This window comes from Falco peregrinus, chromosome 10 (genome assembly GCF_023634155.1).
Source record: "Falco peregrinus isolate bFalPer1 chromosome 10, bFalPer1.pri, whole genome shotgun sequence".
Taxonomy (NCBI): Eukaryota; Metazoa; Chordata; class Aves; order Falconiformes; family Falconidae; genus Falco; species Falco peregrinus.
In genome coordinates, this window is record NC_073730.1 from 31,837,989 (window position 1) to 31,857,001 (window position 19,013).

The window sequence follows — 19,013 nt, forward strand, 5'->3', positions numbered from 1 at the left end:
TTCTCTTGATGTAAATAAAAACCTTGTTTGCAGATTGAGGAATTTGTTTGTGTTGAATTTCAGCATCAATTTCAATATTTTATAGTACATTTATCTACAGCTGGAGCATGACAGATTTGTGTATATTTATATGTTTGTGTACATAATACATATGTATACACACATACACAAGGAAGCCCAAAGATATACATATACACAGTTTGAAAACTCATCATTATTGCTGAAGTATAAAAACATGCCTGATGCAGAAACTTGTCTCAAGTCTGTTAGCTTAGCAACTGCGTTCATCTGGCACTGTAGAATCCTCACAGAAACAGGGAAGTTCTTCTGTGCAGGAGCAGAATCCGCTGAGCCCTTGGCTGGAGGTGGATGGCTGACCTCACACCAGATCCCTCCCAAACCTTTCCCTGACATGTTTCCTGACATGTCACCCTCCGTAGTCCTGCACACGAAGCTGTATTCCTTTTACTTCCCGTTCTGCAGGTAGAAATGGCAATGGGATATGTTGGTTTTTTTAAGAAAAAAACCAGAAGAAAGCCAGGGAAACAAATGTGCAGCTTGCATTAGTCCTGTTGCTCTGGTCATTAGAGGAAGGTGCACAGGTATTGCTGGGATGAGCGTGGGGTACGGTAGAATATACTGAATGTAGGGAAATGGTACTAAATCTGGCAAACAATTAACGACAGAGCAGATGGTGCCCCTGCAAAACATTCAATAATATATGTGTGCATGCGCTGGAATCAGTGACTCTAAGTAGGACAACCTAAAAAGGTATGCCACTTATCCTGTGGGCAAGTAGGACTTTACAGTTCTTTTAATAATCTCTTTATCCTGAGGTTTCTCCTTTGACCCTGATTTCAAAAGCAGGAGGTCATCTGGCCGACTAACCGCAGACCTGTAATTGAAGTCCCAATATGTCCCGCGTGAACTGCTGTATCCCACTCCACACGCTTACACTGGGTTGCAGCCTTAAAGCTGCTCCTTTTGTAATTGATCATACCCGTGAAAATTAAATGAACATTTGGTGGTAGGCATGTTTTCAGAGAAGAAGGAAAATACTGTTATGTAAAGTGTAATAACATTTTGATACCGAGTGTAGAGGCATTCCTTGCACAGGGGAGGTGAGCGTGGAAGTGTGCACCCTGGTTCAAAAAGACAGCCCAAAGCTGAAAGTTAATACCTTTCTTAGGCAGTGATTTATTTTTATTTCTGAAAGCTAGTTTTAAATGTTAGAATATTTTGGGGGGTGGGGGGTGCAGAAAGGCATTAATTTACTTCTTTTTAACCAGCTGCTGTTTTAAAATTTCCCTAGTGTAACCTTAGAAAAATGAAGAGTACATCTTTAAATCTTGTTTTGTTTGAATGAATGGGTAGATAATCCTGATCAGATGTTTCTTTAGAGAATAATGTTTAAAACGATTATGGAACTTAGCTGTCCTGTCTGTTTCCTAGGTACAGTATTTTCATTTCAATTGTGAAGTCATTAGGGGTCATCCAAGGTAACCGTTTATTAAAATAGTCCTCTTTTGTTTCAGATTTCCTGTTGAGATGCTTTAACATGTAAAAATCTCCCTGCTGATGTGTCATGTTAGCTTTCTTAACCTCTAGATAGAAACCACAAAGCAGCCTACATAGCTGTATGACTAGTTACCCACCTACATAAACAATAATTACTGCTAAGTGGGAAATTAGATGTCACATTTTAAATCTAAATGAAAGTAAAGTATTTGAGAATACTGTCATTAAATGCTTAAAGCTAATCGCAGTTCTCTCACTCTGTTTGTTTTGTAGGACATTTGGGCTTCCAGGACAGTTTTGTCACATCAGGTGTTTTCAGTGTGACTGAGCTAGTAAGAGTCTCACAAAGTAAGTATTATTTTGTGGCCAGTTTATGTGGTTTCTGCAATCCCAGGTTTTTTTTCTTTGGTTCTTATCGTGCCCCTTCCCCAATTCAGAGACAACAACTTGAAAATTGAGAGTCTTCTCCCCACTTCTTGCCAGTGGACAGTGTTTATGTGCCATGTCTTTTAATGTGGGAAAATAAAACAGTGTAATTTTAAAAAGTAAATTAAAAAGTTTTAATTCTGCAAACTTGCATGCGCAAGTTGGCAAGCTCTTCTGGTACCCAGCTGAAAATGGGCAGACTGTATCAGAGTGCAGACAAATGCTCACAAAGATTGGCTTACCCGGTGGGTCCCTTGCAGGATCCAAGGACTGTATTTTAACCAGACCTCTAGAAATGACATGATCTGTGCACATAAGCCTGGGAATTTTCTTATGCTGCTTTTGCACGTTGTGTTCATCCATGCCACGCATACATGTGTACACCTGCAAATTGATGGACTCATTAATAAGGCCAACAACTGTACCAACCTCAGCTCTGATAATCTCCGTGGTGCAGAGGCATATATCTTGACTTCACAAGGCCTGCGTTTTCCATTAACTGTATGGAATTCTGTCTTCTAGAAGGATTTGTTTTTTGACCTTTAAAGAATGCTAATGCCCCCAGCATGAATGACACACTGCAGCATGATCATTACAGGCTTGTCAATACTCACTAACAACAGTGAATTAAGAGTACCTGTCACCACCCTGTTCCATTGATCAAAGGTGCATTGATTGTATATTGCTATGACATAATCTAGATAGTCCAAGGAGAGAGTATGGATGGTCTCTCGCAGAGAGACTACTGGTAAGCCAGGGCTGTAGGTACTAGGTCTTTGAGGGCCTTTTCTGCAGCTAGTGCAGAGCTATGCAGGAACATCACATTGCCACTGTGCCAGGCAAACCACGCAACTACGTGCCTCTTTAAAACCTCAGGGTTTGTAACCAATCTCTCCAGCACAGACAGTAATAAAAATCGTTCCGCTCCTAGGTAGCAGGAATATTTGTTTGTCTGCTGGCTCTGAGCATGTAGTTTTAAGTCCTTCTGGGGCTGGAATCTAACTGGCACAAACCTAGCAGAGGATTCGTGGGTTTGAGTCAGAACACAGAGCTTCTGTAAGGATTTTCCTGTTCTATTTCCTCTTTCAGAAAGACTTGCCGTAGCTAGTAAATTGGTTTATATTCAAAAATAGGATGCTACAAGGAAAGCATGACATCTTTGTGGGAGATACATGAATGTCAGTTACCTGTGCTGGGAGGAGATGAGAGAGAGAGAGAGAGAGAGAGAAAGTTTGAGGCAGGCATTTCTCCTGGGTTTTCCTCCCTGACAACTGGTGGGAATTTTGTGAGAACGACAAAGTTAAGAGGACTTAGAAGTCAAGAGGAGCTGCTGAGTGCTCAGCACATTTGCAAATCAGTTCACTTACTGAAGTGCTTAAATAGGGACTTTGACATCTAGCTCACTGTACTGTGTACACTAATTTGCCGGTATCTGCAGCCATGGTGGACAAAAGCAAGCTGTTGCCAATCTTTGAATGTCTCCGTGTTATGTCACTGTATTTCAGTATGAGAGTTCAGGTTTCTGAAGCCCAAAGGATTCACCCTCCCCCTCTGTAAGGCATCTCACTTCACCACAATCTTATCTTCACTGTAGGAACCCTACACAGCAAAACTGCCTCTGGACTCTGTCAGCCATGCTTCATGTGTGCACAGGACAGGGCTGCTACCAAAAGTGCCCCCATTCAGGACTTGATCCTTCACAGCCAGCCCCAGTCCCAGCCTCCCTGAGAGTTTGGCATTGACCTCATAAGCATCGTGTTTCGTGATATTTTTCATGATATCATTTTCCATGATACTTTATCATAACTAAGCTAAAACATCGTGTATCAGAAATCTTAGCATTCAGCATGTTTTGCAAACTATGAACTGTGTCTGAGATGTTCCTTCTGCTTGCCATTGAAGTGCACCACCTCCAAGGATGGAGCACCTGCATGCAGGAAGAGCAGGACAGACATGAGCTTTATTGGAAATAAGAAGGGTGTTGGTGGACAAAATGGGCAAAATAAAAAGATTTAGCTTTTATCTGTTCCAGACACAGGGGTTTGCGCGCTTTAATAACCCTGGGAGGTCAAGACCTCGGTTTTATATCCCGTCTACAAGCCAGCACCTCTACCAAAAATAGTGTCCCCAAAGCATATCGGGATATCACTTCAGAACTGACTCAGAGGGAAGTGTGCCAGCAACTGATTTAGCTACACTGCTTTTGGTAGCACCCTGGATTTTCCCTGGAGATGCCCCAGACATGTACTGACCAGCCATAACCTTGTTTACTTTATGAGGTCTGAGAAGCCCACAACCTGACATGCCGTGGGTACCCAGTAGGATATGTTTAGTGTAGAGTCTAGCAGCTAATTCCCAGCAAAGTCAGTATGAATTCACATGCTCATATTCAAAGAATTATTTAACATAGACTTATTTAACTTAGCAGAGCAACAAAGTAATTGCTGAATATTTGCCTGAAGTGGCAGGCAAGGTCTTCCAAAGAGTGTGCTTTTCCGTATAACCCTTGCTGGGTTGCCTGCATGTTCCCATGTCTTGATTTGAGACCGGACTGTGGTTTACTTTTATGCTGGGGAGCTCAGCTTATGAACAGCCATCATCCAGACTCACTGGCAGCTATTAACAGTCTGTAGCTTGGGTAATCAAAATGTCCTCACTCCATTCTCTTGGTTTTACTTTCTAAAAAGTCATTGCTGCTTCAGGAGCCACCACGGCTAGGGAAGGAGCAAGCCTGCCTATCCATGGTGGGCCCACACATTTAGTCTCTGCTGTCTTACTGAGTGTGCTCGCTGTTTGCTTTACAAAGAGGTCATCTTTGTGTATGCCTGTTGTCATTTTTCTTTCCACGCTTCTGTTTGATAATATGATGATAGAAACAAGTGATCTCCCATAGTTTTAACTGGCCTGTGGCTGCTGTTATCTAAAATTAATCTCATGAAATATTGTTGGTAGCAATTATGTGCCAGCTTTATTTAGTAAAGTTCCCACAGGTCCACATGACAAGGAGTCTCGAGTAATAGGCAGTTGTCTCCGTCATGCAAATTTGGGGAATGAATTAATCAAGCAAAAGGTCAGCTGTTACATTATCTATCTTACCTATCAGTGCTGATCATCACAGTTTCTGTGAGCTATTGAACAAGTCTAGACTGTTTTGGTAACGGAAACTTGCTTTCTTCAGTCCTATAGATGCAGATTTTCTTTCAAAATGCTACACAGCTACTGAATCTTACAGAGCCTAGTAAAATAGAGAAAGTAGATCATAAATGTTCATCTGAAAAACAGATAGACCCCTCTCCACCTCGTCTGATGTGGATGTTGCAGACAGTGCTGTCAGTTCTCCTACATTATTAGCAGGCAAAGGGTGTGAGCTCCTTTCTAAGTGTCGTCTGTCACCCCAGATACTGGGGAGGACCCCTTCAGATAACAGAGACTTCATGCTTCCATCTCGAGAGAGGTTTGGGCTGACAACAGGAGGCTCAGAAGTTGAAGCGTTGGAGATGTACAGGTTTTGTGAACTGACAGCCAGCTGTTGGCCAGGCAAAACCTTCTCCCTCTCTACCCTTGTTAGGAAAATATTCCGCTCCCTGTGTGCAGCTATCTGCAGAACACTGGAGAACACCCTCTGAGAAAGGTGCCGGCAGAGGGGTGGCCGTGATGCCAAGCCACTGCCAAGTGCACAGTCCTGTTCGCTTGGCAGAGGCTGGGAAGCCGTGGTAGGCTGGAGCAGAAAGAGAGGCATGGCGAACACTGTTCCCCTCTTGGCTTTGAGTCTGTACTATGTGCTCTTGCGCAGAGAGCTGCTGGGAAGATCTCCTCCCTTGGAGGTCCTTCAAGCAGCCAGATAAACTGCACTGCCCAGGATGTGAAGAAAGATTTAGGATTTATGAACATTTGCTAGAGCCAAATCAAACATATTTGTTTTGTGCTGTGTTATTTGTCAAAATGACATCATTCTTCATGCTGATAAACAAGGGAATTCTGACTGCGCCCTGGACTGAAAATGCCACGCTTTGAGTTTAACATGTTAGTGTGTGCAGTAAGGAGCTGTAAGAGCAAGTGGGGTGACTTTTAATCCTTCTAATGAGCCAGTGAAACCTCAAGCATACAGGCAGCTGTTTACTGCTTCTGTATAAACACAGAAATGGTCTAGCTAATTATCCCTGAAAGAGTGACAGTAATTCCACAGGTAAGGTGTGCTTTTGTGGCCAAGGCGTTTTGGAAGGCTCGGGATCCTGCAACACCGAGGCTGCTGGATGTGGCGGGTGCCAGACTTGGTTAGTGGCAGCAAAGGAGGCAGGGGCTGAAGCTGTCGTGCATGAGGCAGGCAGACAAGTGCTAGAAATGAAAGTAACTGCCACCGCTCCAGGCACGGAGCATGGATGCGGTGGAGGAAACAGAGCTTCCTCATGCCTTTCATCCAGTGGCCAGGTACAGCCGAAACAAACTGCAGGGAAAGTCCTGTGAACTCCAGCACATGCTGGATGCCTATGGCGAGGTGTGGGGTGCCCCAGCTCCTGCCGTGGTTCTGGGCCAGGCAGGCAGCTGCAAGGGGCAGGGAGGAGGCTGCTGCCTTCGTGTAGCCCAGGAGAGGAGAAGAGGCTCTCCTCCACGCAAACCACGTGTGTGAAAGCTGGGGTATAATAAAACAGCGCTCTCTAAACAGCAGCCTGTATGTTTTCTGCTATACTAAGCATTACAGTAGTGAAGGTATTTAAAGTCAGCAGCATAAAAATTAACATTTAAAAAGATACTCTATATTCCTTAGCAAAGCGCTGCTATCCAAAACACACTGTGTGGGCTTGGGTATGAGAGGAAGAAAAAAATATTATAATAAAAAATAGACTGCAGGCATAGAGTGAACAGTTGCCGTGACCTTGCCTTTTGTATGCCATTACACAATTCAATGGCAGTCCACTCAAACCTTGCTCTCGATCAATATCCTATTAAAGCAGCACAAAAAGTCTCTATAAACTTAGTGGTTAGCTATGTTTATAAATGGAACTCAGCATAATTAGATGGTCAATAGCAGGCTGTACTTGTAATTTTAAAATGAACATCACACATTTCATATCTGTTGTATTCGGCAAAACCTCTTCGAATCTAATGATACAGTGTGTAGGAAACAAAGGCCTTGCAAAAAAAAGAAAGACACCCGGCTCCCCTTTCCTCTCGGCAGCAGCAGCACAGTGTGTTTTCCTTTGTTTATGGAGTCACAACACAGGAAAAAGTTTATTAGTCAAATGTCATGTTTCTCCCATTTAACCTTAAACACATTATCACTTTGCTACAGTGTTACACGTGTAATGATCTTAGTCACATCCCAGCCTGTTTGTAAAAATAAATACATAAAAATGGAAAAAAGAGAAACTAAGTATTAACATGAGTAAAAGAGAGTGCTGTATTCCAAGGAAGACAAATGCTGGCCTGGCTGGTTTTATTTAGTGGGTTTCCTGTTCTGTAATTCAATAAATTTTTCAAAATAAGTATTCCAATTGGGTTAAGTCAGAGGGCTTTTTGTTAATTTCTCTGTTATTTTTCTTGACATTTTGGGTGAAGATCTGAGCTCACAAGCTGGCAGTGGAAGGAGCAGGCTGGCAGCAGGGGCAATGCTGCCCCACATCCCTGGGAGCAGCACAGTGCTGATGCTCAGGCAGAGGTGCCCACTTTCCTCCTCCTCCTTTTTGGGCAGACCTACTCCTCCTGCCCCTCAGAGCCAGCAAAACGTGTCCCATCTACACAGGGATTTTTTTTGTGATGCCAGCAGCTGCAGTGGGAGCTGAGGCCAGCATCAGTTTGTTTGCTTAGAAAGCCTGTGCCCATCAGCGGGCTGGGTGTTAGGGGAAGTGGGGTCCTTCCTCCTCGCCCCCCCACCAGGTCGGAGCCCTGGGTCTGATGGCATCTTGATGCCGGTGTGTAGGTGGAGACTATCGTTTTGAGTCACAACTGCAATTTCTGGCATCCTTTCCTGTTCGGGAGATGTTCCTGAGCTATCAGAAGGTCACTTTGCTGCAGAGTATTTCTTAGGGGGGGAATTGGCCTGGTTTTAATGTTGTTGCCTGGAGTTTCTGCAGGCTGCAGTGTGTAACAGCTGGCTGTGCTGGATGAAGCTTCCCAACTGCTTTGTGTGGGGCCAGAGCACATTCCTGGGGCACAGGAACAGGAATGTGGGGAGGCTGCATGGTGGACTGTCAGATCCTACAATGAAGAGATCTGATTTAGACACGGTTTTGCCACACTTGGCACCACTTTGATCCCTTTGCTTACTCTCCAAACCTGCAGCCTTTGCAGATAAATGCAAGTGTTCCCTTCCCATCAGCTTTCTGGGCCCGTGCGAGGTCGGCAGTCCACAAAGGAAGTGTGAAAAGCCATTTGGAGCAGGCTCGGGTGCCTCTTGGCTCAGCTAGCCACACCGTGCCCGCTCTCATGGCACACTGCACTGCAAAACACAAGGGTGACTAGAGGAGGCAGGTGCCAGGCAGTGAGCTCCCTGCAGCCAAAGCCCAGCGCAGGAGGTGCAAGGAGCAGTCCAGGTCCACACACAGGGCTTCAACCAAATTCCAGCCAGGAAGCAACCTTCTGCCATGCAGATGAAAAACATTAACATCTTCCTGACAATCTCAGGGTGGACTCCACATACCAGCATGTTGCTGCGTTTTATGATAGTAAATGGGGTAACTGCAAGCAAAGGTACAAATACCCTTTGCTGAAAGACCTGCAGGCAGGAGCAGGATTTCAGACCAGCGCTCCGTACAACATTTGCCACAGCACTTCTAGGGCCAGAGACCTTGAGCTGGTTGTGGCAGGACTATGGCTCCTCTCTGCCGAGGAGTTTCAGGTACATTGGCCAGCCAGGCACTTGAACCTCTGCTGCTTAGATCTGTTGGTGTATATTAGAGGTGGGCTTTGTTCTTGAACACACGGGCTGCAAACAGGCTGTTGAATGTGGCAAGGTGGTTTGGCCTGTGACAAACAAAGCATCCTTCATGTTTGCTACCCAGGCGGAAATTACTGTGTGATTAGCCCTTTCTACTTTGTGCTGAGTTTACACAGCATTAACAATACATTATTCCTACCCCACCCCTTGCTCTGGAGATACTTTTAATTTTCCTATAGGGCCAATTCAAGGATTGGAACAGAAGTGTCCAGGATTTGGTGAGAGCAATAACAGAGGAGAGATGAGAGAAGGGAGAGGGTCATTATCCACATACCAGTTTTTCTTCCGTATCTGTTTGGAATAGAACTGTTTCATAAATCTTGCAATGCCTAGGAAATTCATTGTGTCTCAGAAAGAAATGGTGCTGTAATTTAGTGCTTGCCTTTTTATGTTCCTGTTTGGAAAACGGTGTGCTTAACCTGTAAGTTAGGCTTTGGTAGGTAGAGGGTGCAGAGGAATTGGTCGGCAAAGGGTTTAGAGAGCACAAGTCTGTTTGGCAAGGAAGTTGCTGAAAACTGTGGAGTAGATGCTGCAGAGAGTACCTTTATGATTGATTTCCATTCAAGTCAGACTGACTGCAGTGTGGTCATTTTTCTAACCCATAACTGCTCACACTGCAGCAGTCTGCTATCTGCAGGGTGTCTGAATTATAGCAGTCCATGTCCGTGTTACCTTTTACACAAATTACTTACACCAGTTTCTTTTTCCATGCAAATTCATCAGTTTTACAGCCTCTTGTAGCTGCTGTCATGAAACTGTTGCAGAAAGCACAAATTGATAAAACGAGCTAATTTTACTATGCTAAATTTTTTCTTTCTTTCTGTTAACACACCCTCTCATATACCCAGTGTGCAGGAAGTGTATGATAGTTAAGAGAAGATGACAAAGGATTTGAGTGTTCTTGTCATAAATTACTTCCCAACTTAATTCCTTTTAATGATCATTCCAGATTTTCTCAAGTTTTAATGGCATTGTGTATTTTCCATCCCCTGCTTTTAGAAGTCCGTGGCTATCCAGGCTATTCCCTTTCTGTCTCAATGACGTTCTTAAACGATCCCTGCCAAACAACAACTAATTGTCTTGTGGGGATGATGAGGCAGCTGCAAAGCTACATTGTTCCTCTGTCAAATCTGACATTGTGAGCTCCTTAAGACTTGGGGTGAAATACTGGCCCCATTACAGTCAATGGCAGCACTCCCAGAAGCCTACGTTTCAGCCCAGACATGTTAGCTGGGTGATAGGACCTATCCTGTCTTCATTTCCTCACTCCTGCCCCATTGGAGTGAAAGATTTTTTCATGTTTGAAAATGGGCCAGATTCTCAGACCAAAGATTAAACTTGGCTCAGCATCCTGTGTGGCACCGAGACTGCTTTGCCTTTGTTGCTGTGAATCAGTGCTCTCAGACAATACATTCCAGGCCAAACTTGTGCATTTTATTGTGGAGTACGTCCTTTTTCAGATGTCTCTGAAATGCGAGAGAAAATCATGATCTGTAGTTGTCTGCTCCCAAAGTTGTATTGTCCTGTAAATAGCAGGGGAACAGCAACAGTGGATGTGGTATCATTTGCTATATAGTGGCATTTCTTTGTGAAATGCATAATCTGTTGCCTTTAACATCAAACTGCTCTGTTCTTTTTCTGTTCCCAGAAGAATACAGCACATGAAGTTCATAGGTTTATGCCTGCAAACTTCAGGGTGTGTAGGAATTCATTATATTTTAATGTAAAACCAAGGCTCTAAGGCAGGGAATTTAAAGTTATTCATATCCCTTACAATAAAACTTAGATGCTGCATAAGGCAGTGAGAGATGAACAGTGGAAGCTAACCGCTGGATAGAAGTTTTTGAGGGTCATATGTCTGTAGCTCTGGTTTAGCTGGAGGAGAGGCCAAAGGAAGACTCAGATGTTCATGGGCAGAAAAGAACTCGGGTTTCTCGTCTGCTTTTGTGCTTTCTGCAAGGAGCATTTGTAACCTCTGTGATTGTGGATGTACATCACGTATATACCAAAGGTCCTGAGGTGTGTGTTTTCCTGCCTATACTGCTTATAGATTATGCCAAGCACACTACAGGGATGATGCAGCCTATTTGTAACTATGCCGATAGATGCAATGTTGTCCTAAAAGCAAAAGCAACAAGTTTCATTAAATGTTAGAATGGTATTAATAGAAAAACAGTGCTGAAAGAAAATCTTGCCGTAATTGTTTAATTTTTTTTTAAAAAAAGAATACCTTCAGAGGAATGTAAGAAAGAGTCTATGTTATGGAACATTATATTCTTGCTAAATTTTGCATCTTCTTGATTGCAATGCCAGTTACCATTAGCATTTCCTATTTTCCGTGTCCCACCTGTTCTCATTGTGAAACTAAACACACTCATGAGGAAGAAGAAAATGATTTTGAAGTGCAATTCATGCTTATTCACATGACTTACTGACTGCAATCTCTTTTGTTTCCCCAGCACCAATAGCTGCAGGAACAGGCCCTAATTTCTCCCTCTCAGATTTGGAAAGTTCTTCATACTACAGCATGAGCCCAGGAGCAATGAGGAGGTCTTTACCAAGCACATCCTCTACCAGGTAATTTAATCGCTGCCATCTACCAGGTTACTTGGAAACCCAGGCCAGCACCTTTACTCATCTGGGAAAGTAACCATTAAATTCTTTGACAAGCTGTTTGGAGACCTCAAGATATGGAGCTTTTTCAGATTCACAGAGCTGATTGTTCAATTGGATTGCTGTTAAATTTCTTTTTATACGTACAAGATTCAAATTAAAACTGCTGCATTGACTTGCATAACTTCTGGCTTGTATCTTGGCGTATCAGGAGAAGTTTCACTGGAATTGTTGGAGTTTCACTTGTGGCAGAAGAGAATTTGGAGCATATTGAGATCTGCCACTTTGTCCTAGCAGGAAAGTCTTAAGATAGACTTACATGCGTTCTTTATCTTAGAAAGTGTTATCTGTAAGACTAACATTGTTTTAGGACCTTAGCCTATAATGCATTCTCATTTTTATATAGCATTTAGAAATTTGTGACTCAGCCTTTGGAAAACTGAATTGTTAATGCAGATGACTACCCAGTCTGATTTTGATTTTGGCTTAGATGCCAGATACGAAACAAGGATATTTTTTATTTTTTCCCTTTCACTTTAACCATCCATGAGATTAGATTTATAAACAAGCCCAGTCACTCTAGTAGTCTTGAACACTATTAAGGAACCAGATTGATTTTTTTCCCCCCACAGCCAAAATAGATCACTTATTTCAAAGACATGACAAGAAAGTCTAACTTCAGCACAGGGTTCTTTTACATTTTTATCTCAGTCTGCAGTGCCACCAGCTTTGCAGTAAGCAAGTACCCATGTAAAAAGTCTCTATAGTTGGAATATAGCTGTTGTTTTTATTTTTAAAAAAATGTTTAAAGAGAGGCTCTTAGCAATAACTTCTTACAGTTTGCATTGATTGGAAGAACATTCTACATCTTGCACTTAGTGTGCACATTATGGAGCTCAGTGACTACAATTCCCATTGCATATCAATTAAAAACTTTGTGCTCTTTCTCTTTTGCGTATAAACTGCGTACCCTACAGTGCTTATCATTACCACCATTCTCAGGTAGATTTTACTTGTGACTCCAGAAGCAAAAAAGTGAGGTTATTAACGTTACTTAAGAGCTCAGTTGTTGCTCTTCTATTCTTCTGCAAATAGCTACCACTGATAAGGAGCTAATTATAAACAGCATGGGTAGTTAATAACTTGGTAATATGTTTGTTTTCCTCTCATTAGGCTGTTCCCAGTCAGAAAAAAAAAAATATTCCTTAAATACACAGACTCAGCAGAATTATCATGTGGCAATTATATTGTATGCACACAATTTCCCCTATTGACACATAACAATTCTCTAAAGTAAGGAATGGCCAAACCTGCATTCCACGCATACCACAAGACTTATTCTTCCTGTTTCTCACAAAATGATTTTGCATACCTGCCAGCTCCTACCTGTGCAGACCTTTGGGTGGGGAGCTGTGGAGAGGCTGCAAGTTTTAAACCAATAGAAATTGCAGTGGAATATTTTATGTCTGTTAAATATGTTCCCTGTACATAGAGGAGCCTGTTCTTGAATGCCTTAAGTCTTAATAGAACACAGATTTGGTGAAAAAAGTGAGCTGACCCAGCCTTGGAAAAGTACTTAGAGGAATTCTCAGTAACGTCCCCACGCAGTCTGTGCAACTCATTATAGAAAATAGAGCCAAGCTGAGCGTCTTTGGCTTTGGGATCCTCTCCCTGCAGAACTACTGGAGTCTGAGTCAGTGGCCACCAGAGACCACTGAAAGGGCTCTTCTGTCTCCTGAGCCTTTGATGAGGGAGGTGTGATAGATAACAAGGGAATCCTTTAGTACAGACACTGGTGAGAGAGAACTGTTGGGGGCTTTTTGTGCTTGGTGGCATACAGTTGCAGAGTAAAATGCTTATACTTGTAGGGTAACCTGAACATTTGAACCAAGAATGGATTCTTCCATCATTCACTTGTCTATGCTTCTGCTTATGAGGCTGATATCTGGGTCAGTTTAACGGCTACTGTTAAAAGATGGAAAATATGTTTGAACTGATAAACAATTTGTCTTTCAGAATAATCTGTGGAAAAAACTGACAGTTAAAATAAGTCTTGTATGTCATTACCATATTCATTCAAGTTGCAAAAATCACCCAATGCAAATTAAATTCTTGCCTTTTTATTGACTTCTGTGTGCTTTGGGAAATGTCCTACTTTTTGGTCTGTAAAAGCCTAAATGTTAAACTATCTTCTAGTTAAACTCATGTGTGTTCAGGGGTTCAGTCTGGCCTCTGGTGTATCTCACTGACGTTTAGCCATTGGCAACAAAGCAGATCAGAAACAAAAGTGGTGCTGGGGGGTTGGGCGAGCAGGATGGCTGTGCAGGACTCAGACCTTCCCCTTCTCGGGGCCCTAAATCTGTTATAGTTTCCATAACCAAGTTAGTCTCCAGCAGGGCTGGCAAGATACGTCCCAAACAGAAGTACCTTTGTTCCTTTCCATACATACAGTGTTTATTATGTGGGTTTCCTTTCTCAGCTCTACAAAACGTCTCAAGTCTGTGGAGGATGAGATGGACAGTCCTGGTGAGGAGCCGTTTTATACAAGCCAAGGGCGCTCTCCAGGAAGTGGCAGCCAGTCAAGTGGATGGCATGAAGTGGAGCCAGGTAAGCCACGGCTTTCAGGAGCCCAAGAACATGCTCTCCAGTTGTTCTTTTTTGTTATCTTAATACACTGAATGCTGTATAGAAATGTGATCAATTCTAAACATCTTGTCATTTCTTCTGAGGAAAGATCAGTCTAATGAAAGTATTGTAGTGGTTTTATCGCTCCTGCAGCTGTGAATGTTTCTGTAGTGTGTCACTTCTGTATTTTGGCCAAATATCTGAAGTATTTAAATAATGCAGCAAAAGATAGGAGGTCTTTTCTGTCAAAATGTCCAGATTCAGTTCTGGGATAGCGGTGATAATCACTTATCAAAAAGCAGTACCTGTCTGGGCTGTGCTCTACAGTTATACTGTTTAAGTAAATAACCCTAAACTTATATAAGGTAGAAGTACTTTTCAAGCATTATACAACACTTGAGCTCACTTAGTAATGACTTTTAAGAGACTTACAGGAGTTGTTTTATTAATCTGTAATACTATGAAGTGTGATTGGAGGCTTCATATCAAAATAGAATTACTGGGCATTACGCTTCATAATGTAGCAGCTGCTCTGCCTCTTCTGAGTTAATTTTTGTGTGTGATCTTTCTTGTTGATCATCTTTTGGGTTATGTTATGGTACATAATTAACTGTCCATTGATCACTTATCCTGAGATCATCTGCGTGCTTAATACTATTGGAAATATTTTTCTGGGTGAGTGCTACATGCATAGGTGAAGTTAGTGCCTCAGTTTTGCTTACAGCTAAATAAGCAAGTATTGCCAGTAAAAATAACAGGTCTTATTTGTTAGACAAAGGCAAGTCGTGCTTTCATCTTCAGCTTCCCAGTGTTTGAGAAGTCCCTCTAAACAACCCTGAGCACCTTTTGCAATATGTATTTTTTTTTTCTTTCTTGTTTGTTTGGATTTAAAACAGTATGGTTTTGGTTTGTTTTGAAACAACATATGCTTATCCAGGGCACTGTGTATAATGGACTATAGAGCACAGAAAACTAAATTCAACCTGAATGGCATTAAAATCAGTTCTGTGGGCACTTGGCCAGCCACCTATATCCCTCATCATGTAGGAAACATACCCACAGCTTTCTCTGGAGACCCTGTCAAACAGCTGTCCTTTACAGCATGCCCAGAAAGTCACCAAATTTGGGCTATTCCAGACTGGGAGGGAACTGATTCCTGTGCCTGGGAGCCCTTGGAGGATCCCCTGCCAGCTGCCCTCTCTCCTCTAATGAGGAGGAGCCAGCTTGTGGGCCCTTATTGACTGCAGATGTGGCACTTTGGCAGGAGGAGAGGGTGGACCTGCAGGCAGACAAGTGCCAGGCTCCCTGTCACTGCCTTGCTGCCGCTGTCCCCAGGGCTCTGGTGTTTTCAGTGAGGTGTCCTGCTCAGTAGACACTAGAGGCTGTTTCCTCCATCAGCTCCAGGTTCCAGATGATGTAAGGCAGAGCTTCACCTTGTACTGAACTAGTCTGCTTATGGAGCAGCAAAAACACGAACAAAAGCTCAGCGCCCATTGAAAGGGAGAGATCACAACCTCCTCTGCAGACACAGATGGCTAAAAGCTGACTGGGTCGCTGCTTCTACATCATTGTCAGACTGGGGGCTGACTCCTCCCAAAGTTTGGGGTATTCTCTGTTGATGACAAATGTTCTGCATTTGTGCAACAGCCAGAGGTTGGCTATTAATTTTGCTGTCACTTCTGGTGGTTTTCCCCACATGTGGTCATTACCTCTGGCTCATCCAAGTCCTGACTAGGTGGTGGCACTCAGCTGCTGAGCTGGACAAGAGAAGTACCTAAAGCCTTACACCTCCAAAGCACCTCCACCACTCTTGGCACTACTGGGTGCCCATTATGAAGAAGCATAACTGCCCATGTCAAAATTCCTGAGGTGCTCAGAAAGGCAAGAAAAAGTCAGAGAAGAGAAGGTTCTTCCTTCCTCATGACCTTCCTCACTCAGTACAGAAAAAATCCCAGGTTCTGCTTAGTCTTGCCTGTAAAATGACAGAAAATCACCTTGCAACATCAGGGACTCAAGCCAGGTACCAACTAGATATAGCTCAGATTCACAAAGCTATCTATCACTGTCACGGCTATCAAGAAAGAGCTTTATCCTGCCTGCGTGGGATGCGCTTTCAAACGAACTTTATGCTATAACCACGCAGCCCCACCCCAATACTTCTGCCATGGCTTTCCAGCAGCCTGTCCTCTGAATTCATTGCCTCAGCTTCTCTGTAAAACAGGGTCACCACAAGAGCACGTCTGGCAGAGAGATTACCTAAAGGGCCACAGCTTATCAATGGTGAAGGACAAAACAGTACTGAGGTGTCCTTCCGTTCCAGGGCAACAGTGGCATGTCACTGGCACCAGGTGCTCCCCCGGAGGGACACATCCTGCTGTGGTCTGTGCACAATGCCCTGCCTTACCTCGGAAATCACATGTGGGTCTGATATTGATGTCTGGCCCTTTGTGTTTGGTATGGGTGCTTTATCTCCCGAAGTGTAAAATGGTTTATGAGTCTTCAATGAGGCATCTGCCTAGAAAATGTATTGGTCATCTGAAAGCTGTACAAATTACGTTAATGTCCCGTATTACTCAGTGGCTTGCTGCAGCATTCCTCTCTGAGAGGGCAGTTTTGAAGTCTGGACCTGTTTCAGATCCATCCTTCCCAATGTCTCTCCTTTCCAGGAGTAGGCCTTGCCTTTTATTTAATCTACAGTCAAAATGATGGCAGTTCTAACATACAGTAATCTCTGAGCTTCAGTGTTTCGGTTTTTTCTCAGTGAAATTCACAAGTAGAAGTTTAAAGACTAAAACCGTCTTTTTGTTTGACTTGGCATTTCTTCCATGTCGTTCATTTTATGCTGCGTGGGATAATGCAGGTATGAACAGTGCAGAATGATGCTGGTTCGGAAGGCAGGCTGAAGTTTTATCCTGTGCTGGCAGAGTAGCGTAAGCCAGGTTTCCAAACTCCATAATTAAACCCTGTCCTTTGGGTTACCGTCCAAACAATGGGAGGAGGAAATAAGACCAAGAAAAGGAAGCTGAGACTTGTCTGTGGGATAGATGTTCTGGCTGGGAAGGAAAGTTCAGAGAGGAGCCAGCAGCCAACCTCCCAGCCCAGTAGGATCCACACCAAAGATAATAATATATCCTTTGGCTTTTTTGCCTTTGAGTAGACTGCTTCCTTGCAGGAGATTTAGATTTATGCAGAGATAGCTTCTTGGCCTATATGTCTTGACAGGTTTATGGGAGTGAGAGGATGAATATTCTGTCTCTGTGTGTTGCATTTGCTTAATTCTGAGGTGTGCACATGAGAAAAAGTGGGGACTCAACACAGGAGCAGGTGTGAAGCACCTGTATGCTTATACACGTGTAGAGACGGAAGTGCTCATAGCATAGAGACTATGAGAGGGTTGTAGCGAAAGTTGTTGCTTGGGACAGTGCAGGGAAATCAGGTTTGCATGAGTGGGAGACAGGAGAAATGTTGCACTTGAAAGAGAGCACAACACAGAAGACAAAGGGAAAATAAGAAAACAATTTTAGACCATACAGAAAGAGAAAAAAATATATTGGGAAAAGAAAAAAAAAAGAACAAATGCCAGGAAAACAAAGATTTGACTTCCTAGAAAGGAAATATGAAATGGAATATGTGAACTCCTCTTAGAGAAAGAGAGCACTCCAGGCAGAGGGTTATTTACCGCCAGCCGTGACTAGTCTCTACATCTGTCTCCATTTTTTTCTCTTGAACAAATTCCCTTTTTGGATACTTTCTTCCTGCTTTGCTTCCCTGTGATTGCCCCTGTAAGTGGTCTTTGGAGGGCAGGCTGTGTACTCAGAACATATGTGCAAACTGGCAGGAGAACAGAAGAGGACAAAACCACTCTGTGTGCTATTTAGATTAGGCAGTGGATGCTTCCCCTTGCTGACTCTTGGGGTCTCCGCTGCATGCAGAACACCGGCTGCACCTATTGTCCATCCACAGTCCTTCCTCTGCGCTTTTACATCATGGGTCCCTGCGGCATCTAAGAGCGCCCTGACACCTGTCTCATGTGGAGGCTTTGCTAGGTGTAGGCCCTACCTGCTTCCTATATATACCCTTGGCTGGGTCTAGATCCATATATCCTATACCCACCAGCAACATGACCTTTCCATTCATGGCGTTTCAGACTCATAGTAATGAGCAGAGGACTCAGCCTTGTGTTTTTTACATCTAGATACTTCTTGCAAGCAAGGATGTAGCACTCTCCTTATACGTCAGATGTGACAGCCAAAGCAAAAGCCAACATTAATTCCATGTTCCTTGTACTGTACTCCTTGAGTCTCACATCCATTTACCTGCACTCGAAAGCTCCTGGGGAGCTCTTGGGCCTAAAAAGGCTGGAGTCTGCCAGAAAAGATGAATTTCCTTTCACAACAGGAAGGCTCAGGAAGTAAAACAAAGCAGACATGTAGTAAATTACGTCTGCTTTTCAAATACCTTTTGCGGTATCCTCCTTACCATTACTTTATCTCAGCACTTTCAGTACATAACTCTTGTTAACTGAGAAGAAGGGCAAGAGAGGATAAAGATGATGTTAGCAAGAAAATAAGGCAACATCACACTGGCTTTGAACTCATGTGCAACGCTGGCCTGTGTTCGGTCCTGTAGCAGCTCTGCTTGTAATAAGGGTAAGCCATAATTACAGGTATAAGTTCTTTTAATTCCATAATAAGAGAAGATTGAGTTATTGTATATCAGTATTCCACTTACGCATTTTTTAATGAGTCAGTCCAGGAGTAATGTTCACATTGTGCCTTGTCAGTCATTTTGCAGTGTAGCATACGGAGGGTATTTGCCAATTCTACTTCCATTGTAAACCTACAGCGTGGCATGGAAGAAATGTTTAAGGTGCAAATTCAGGGTATCCTATTAGTTT

The 19,013-nt window shown here is 43.2% G+C and overlaps 1 protein-coding gene across 17 annotated transcripts in view; it reads left to right on the forward strand.

The window, feature by feature from the left end:
- NFIA (nuclear factor I A) overlaps positions 1-19,013 on the forward strand; it is a 359,836-nt gene that overhangs the window by 266,639 nt on the left and 74,184 nt on the right. For all 17 annotated transcript variants that reach the window (XM_055815814.1, XM_027792642.2, XM_055815808.1 and 14 more), the window contains 3 exons: positions 1,792-1,866; positions 11,338-11,455; positions 13,971-14,098. In XM_055815814.1, the coding sequence (XP_055671789.1) occupies positions 1,792-1,866; positions 11,338-11,455; positions 13,971-14,098 (321 nt within the window). The remainder of the gene's footprint in view (positions 1-1,791; positions 1,867-11,337; positions 11,456-13,970; positions 14,099-19,013) is intronic.